Source organism: Phallusia mammillata, chromosome 1, assembly GCF_965637545.1.
Source record: "Phallusia mammillata chromosome 1, kaPhaMamm4.hap1.1, whole genome shotgun sequence".
Lineage (NCBI taxonomy): Eukaryota > Metazoa > Chordata > Ascidiacea > Phlebobranchia > Ascidiidae > Phallusia > Phallusia mammillata.
Genome location: NC_137252.1, coordinates 5,350,165 through 5,356,226, shown reverse-complemented (window position 1 = coordinate 5,356,226; position 6,062 = coordinate 5,350,165). Strand labels below are relative to the sequence as shown.

At 36.2% G+C, this 6,062-nt stretch overlaps 1 protein-coding gene across 1 annotated transcript; it reads left to right on the top strand.

Annotated features, from left to right (window-relative positions):
- Nucleotides 1–3,537: 3,537 nt before the first annotated feature.
- On the top strand, nt 3,538–5,328 carry LOC145218610 (adhesion G protein-coupled receptor E3-like). Its single transcript, XM_080086046.1, has 5 exons — nt 3,538–3,580; nt 3,658–3,893; nt 4,146–4,377; nt 4,503–4,979; nt 5,114–5,328. The coding sequence occupies exons 1-5, from the start codon at nt 3,538–3,540 to the stop codon at nt 5,326–5,328; spliced, it is 1,203 nt and encodes a 400-aa protein (XP_079942172.1).
- The last annotated feature ends 734 nt before the right edge of the window (nt 5,329–6,062 follow it).

Sequence of the window (6,062 nt, the reverse complement as noted above, 5' to 3'; positions counted from 1 at the left end):
ACCCTTACTGGTGACAAAAGCAACCCTGTCAATAAGCAATATTTTAAATCCGTTGTGGAACGACAGTGATTTGTTGACTGCCTGTATAGATTTTGTTTAAGTCACAACATGTGTGTAAAGTCTGTGTGTAAAGTCAAAGTTTTTACAAAACCTTAGTATGTGGAAATTCACAAACGTATGAGCTCCTGGGCATAAAAAAGTTGCTAAAATCAAAAGACATTTTTAAATATTGATACAGTGTGATCGTTCGGGTTACTGTTTTCGCTACAATAAAGTTTTTTCTGAATATTCTGTTAGTTTCCATTTACCTTGTTATCATTACTTTTCAGATAAACGATATGTCATTTATTATTCCTACCGAGCAGGTAAAGCTGTAAATACAAGTGCTGTTTGTTTAACCTATATGTCTTCGTGTGGCTAAACTTTTATCTATGGTTTGTTAATAAATTTACCAAACAATTATATTTGTATGTGCGAGCAGTGTTTTTTTAAGGTTTTTCAAGGTGCAAATTTCTCCAGCGGTTTCCCAAAATTAAATATGGCTATTTGTTGGTATTTAAATGAAACACTTGCGGTCAGATACAGAATGCTGCTACCAATTCTACATCGGTTGCTTCGATGCGCGACATATCACAGCATTTGGGCGTAAGTCTGAAAAAAATATTTAATGCAGGGTATTTATATCTGTACATTATAGTCATTATTCTGTTGTTATATTTTTAGTAAAAAAAGTAATTAGAGTCCGTATAAAGTTTTGGATTTTTTATAAAGTTTGGAGCAGACCGTCAAGACAATTCCCTGCGAATGTAATTAAAGTTACTTAGTTATGTGGATAATTGTGTTCGCATATATATACGAAGCGTATAACACCGCATGATAACAGTGACTGGGCATAAGTTGAACAAGTTTTGAGATTAAATTCTATTTGGTCAACAACACATGTTGTTGTCACATGCCTACTGGACCTAATGACCATGTTGTTTGTAGCGTATGTTTACCACAACGATTGCAATATTATAAACTACGAAAAGTGGAACTCTGTGAACTTTAACGTCTACCGTAATTTTATGGTAAATGCAACACTGCAAAACAACAAAAGTAAGTAATTTTGTTGTTAAATAAATATGCACTAAAAATAATTAGGATGCGTTTATGTGATCAAACAGAATCGTAACGTATCTATACGCTCTTTATACTTTTCAGCTTCACTTGTTTTCACAGTGCTACCATGCAACGATACAGGTAAACTTTTCCTATTGACAGTGGACATTTTACAACTAATCAAGTAGAATTGCTATTGCGGCTAGGTTCAAGGCAAAAATAATGACCGAACTTGAGATAACTAGATATCTACATAATTTTGGACACTCAAAACATCTCCAAAATTTTAGCTTCTAAAGGTTTTGTGCTGTGCTTAAATATTGATGAAGAACTGCAATGCATACGTTAATTTGATTGATGTATTTTTTTGTTTCAAGGTGCTTGTTTGGCCGAACATGAATCCAACAACTCTTACACTCCAACAGTGGACCCAACCATATTATCTGCTAATCCAACTACCCCAATAATGGACCCAATAAGTGAGCAATTCAATTCAATTTATTTATTTTTGCTTCAGCGCCCACGTATAACAATAAAGACTGATGACATACAGTAAACATGTAAAATAGGCGTTAAAACAAGAAAGTTAGTTGAGCCTCGTTAAGTTGAGATTTGGTATTACGAACCCCCGTCTCGCTAACCGGACCTCGCTAAACTCCTCGCTAACTAACGAGGACCTCAGACCACTCGCTAACGCCAAATTGTTGTTGACAAAGTCAAACAGTCACGTCGAAAATCAATTGTGGCTACGTATTTTGTTGGTAAATGTTTGCACAAACGAATAAAACAATCGTAAATGTCGGTTTTAATTTAATTTTAAAATGGCGTTTGCGAAGAATAACTGTATTGGATTGATGCCATCAATTCACGAGGATTTACACATTTTCCAGTTAAAATAAATTGCAAAAATTCCGGTAAAAAGTGTCTGATGCCGGAAGAACAAGAAACATTTAAGCCATTGTACCAACCGTCCGTGTGGTAGTGACTCAAAATTGTTTACACCCTCCATATTTTCTTTCAACACTCTAGCTATAAGATGAACGTGTCTAGATAGGTTGTTTTTATTGCTCACAGAAGTTATTTTGTGTTAAATTTATAGCATTGTCAAGTATTTTTTTATTTTTTTAAGTACTTGTCCGTTTTATAATGTGTCTCAAATCTCTGCCTGCAAACACTGCCATTGAGGAACCTCCACAATAAATGCAATGATCTGCATGACAATATTGCCAGATACTGAAGTGATTCCATTTTAATAACATGATTATTCAAACAGCATGTACTTGTGTTTATTAGAAACAAAAAGTGACAGTGTAGCATTACATGAATAAAATTGAAACGAGAAAACAAATAAAACACAAAAATTTTGAACAAATTGACAAATGAGTTGTTCTAATATACCATGCGAGGTAGGTAATACACAGAAACACTAATGCACATAATACAAACACCATGTACAGTATTAACACTGAAAAAAATGTAACTTTTAAGTGCCTAAGGCTGATTGTACTTTATTCAGCTTTACAGCAGTTAAATTTGACCTGTAATTTTGGTCACAATGCTCCAATTTGGACTTATTTTGTGTGTGTGTCCAGCAAGCCTCTTTCTGCATCATGGTTTTGGTCTGTCTCTTTGTAATGAGGACACTGGTTCTTATTTTGTTTTAAATCTGTAATTAAAAATTAATATGTGATATTGGGATGGTTAATTGAAGATGCAAACCATAAAACCTTATAAAATAAGTTGTACAAAACATGTGTTTAGGTATAATAAAGTTGTCATTGTTTCAAACATAAATGAAAATCACCCTAATGTCACCAGTTAGAAATTGTAAATCATTTTATAAAGTGCAAACTTCCGTTAATCACAGATCTTACCGTATTATTATGAAGCTCCAACGTTTTCTTTTCACAAAAAATATACCAAAAGATGTTTTGCACCTTTTCTATGATACGAAACTTTCATTTCAACTGTTGTCCACGTTTCAATAAATTCTTGCAATGTTTCTTAATGTTCTTATGCTACTTTATCAAATAAACAACTTCCAAACTCTTCGTAAATTAGGAAATCCAAACATTTTGAGGTTATATTGCAAATTTACATTAAAAACAGCATAAATGACAGGCTAAAATTGTTTGTCGCAAGGTGTCGCATAGCGTGGCGTGACGATTTCGCTGAGTCAGACGTCTTTTTTCTTACGATTTTGACGCATTCTCTCGTATTTGCGTCAGGCTTTAGCGAGGCGTTTGCGAGGACACTTCGTAATACCAAATACTTTACCGAGTTCCTCGCTCGTTAAGTCCTCGCTAAAGATTTTTTTACCGAGCTCGGTAAGTTAGCGAGCGAGGAAGTGTTCATAATGCCGCCCCAGATGCTGCAAATAAAAAACATCCCTTTATTACCGTTTATACATACGTAAGTTAAAAAAACGTTAGAAATATGTCATTTACGTTGAACAAAAAGAGTTACCCTACTCTCCCACGTTAGTAACAATGGTACAACTTTCTGTAAACCTGGCATGTGTTGTCTTTTTGATAACTTGTGATTTGCATTTCGCAGCTGACATGTCATTTGAGGAAGCACAGAAGGAGTTGTTCGACGTTTACAGATCGTGGTACAAGGCCTTGTCGCTTAAGTTCGTCTGCCTACGTCTGGATGACAATGCTGGTCGTTCCACGAGCGATGGTTGCATGGGAAAGTCAGTTAACGGAGTGGTGACGTGTTCGTGTGATCAACCTGGTCTCTTTACTGTGGCTCCACAAATCATGGCAAAAGTCAGGCCCGATGGAATTGAGGTAAGTTTAGCTACTACCGCAGTAACTATCCAATCGTTTTCTTATTTCAAAACTTGGGAAATGTAGGCCGTTTTTGTTTTGTTAGTGTACTAATAATGAAATGCTGTTGATTCTTTGATTTTACCATCTGAATAGCCTAGGTTTCTAACTTTTCATAATTAAAAAATGAGATTATAAAACTCCAGGTTCATAATTGTGAACAACGATTAATATTTCATTAAAAAGGCAATTTTACCCAGCAATCTTTTGCAGAATCTTTTCTACGGCGGATCAGCAGCAGGTCTCATGCTTCTCTTCGTCACATCGATTGGCCTGCTCAGGTTCAGCAAACGAGTGAAGTGCGACCGAATCGCCGTGCAAATAACCCTGGTCTGCTCCCTCTTCCTTCTTCACTTCGTTATCTTGTTCGAGAAACTTCCCATTAATAGATTTCCTTTGTGCGAAGTGATCACATTCCTCTGTCATTATTTTGTGATGGCAACTGGTAAGTGGGTAAAGTTTTAAACTTGCTTGTCACGATCCGACATTGCTTTCAAAATCCGATACCGGCTACTAACATTACAATCATTGCACCAATTTCACAAAAAAATATAAACAAATTTTGATCAGGACTTCTGGCTCTTGCCGATGGAGCGACGATCTTTGCTAACTTGAATCCTCGAACTCTTCGATTCAAACGTCAAAACCCGACTCTTCTTCTTACGATCCAGCTCGCTATATGTTGGGGTATTCCTCTCATCATAGCTGGCGTCACAATTGTCATCGCGCTTCCACAGGTCGATTACATCTCGATGAGCGAGTATGGATACGAGCGTTGTTGGATCAAACACGATTCCAGTGTCTTCTTTGCCGGGGTAACTGTTCCCATAGCAACCATCTTCATCGCTTGTTTCTTGCTAGCGATCGTCATCTTCGCCTTTGCCTCCAGTGCAAAGCGAAACCGTCAAGACGCTGCTCCCCAGGCATCCGCTTATGACGTCATGACGACCAATGACGTAGATATTGATCACGTGTTCCGAATGTTGGTGGAATACGTGATGACGTGCTTTGCTCTGCTGGTGCCGTGGATCAAGTACATTATACCAGGTTGGTGTTCGAATGTCCTTTAAGTAGTTTTTATATTTTATCACACGTTTTTACAAAGGTACATGGGCTGGTTGTTTTAGCCTTGACGGTTTCGAAAATACGTAAGTTTTGTGTCAAAATATTTTTGTTTTCAGGAATTCACAACATCGACGTCACACTGGCTGATATGTACGCCACAGTGATGATGATCAGCTTACAAGGAGTGTTTGTCTTCATTATCTACGTCATCGTGAGTCCAGACGCGAGACGCGCGTTTGTGGGAAAGACTTTAAAGTATCCTGAGCGGTACAAGCTCTACTGGTACGGACCAAGAAAAAAGCCGGAACCCAATCCACTTCAAGCTTTATAAGAAAAAAAGCTAAAACATTTTTGAACATAATAACGAATTTGATGCCTTGCGTTATGCTCTGTATATATTCCGTCAAGTAACTTAAAGTTGTGTGCTTTGTTCTCATTTGGTTTTAAAAATTGTCAGTTTAAGCATTTTATAGTTAACTGTATACTAATGTGCTCCAATACAAAAGGTTTTGATTTTAACACTTTTTAGTTATCACGTTTCATTAACAGCAGCAGATAAGTATGTTATAGTTGGCTCCTCTAAATCCCTAATTTGACAATTGTATCTTGCTTGTAAACGTATGTGTAATTTTTACATTTATTGGTATTCTTTTCTCTGTCATCTGTTTTTGGAATTGTACTACCAGCTTGCTGTAAGCAATTTCAGTGTTTTTGTACATGTTTTACTTGCATTCAATCAATATGTCAAATGTGATTTGGTTATTCATGTAAGGGTTGTTAGAGCGTAGTCTTACTTAAGGTCGACACACATAATGTACGCTATTCTTTGTCTCGTCTCTACCATTGTCTTTTACTTTTGCGTAAATCATTAATGCTATTAAAGGCTTTAGTCAACTTAAAAAGATTAGGAGTTTGTTGAATTGTATCTTTTTACCGTTCTGCTGTGATCTCATTCTTTATTCATTGCTTTTTATGGCAATGAAATAACTTGCATTTGCATTTATGTAACACATGCAAAAACGACCGTTTTAAGCAAAAATGATTCAATTTTTATGTAGATTTGTC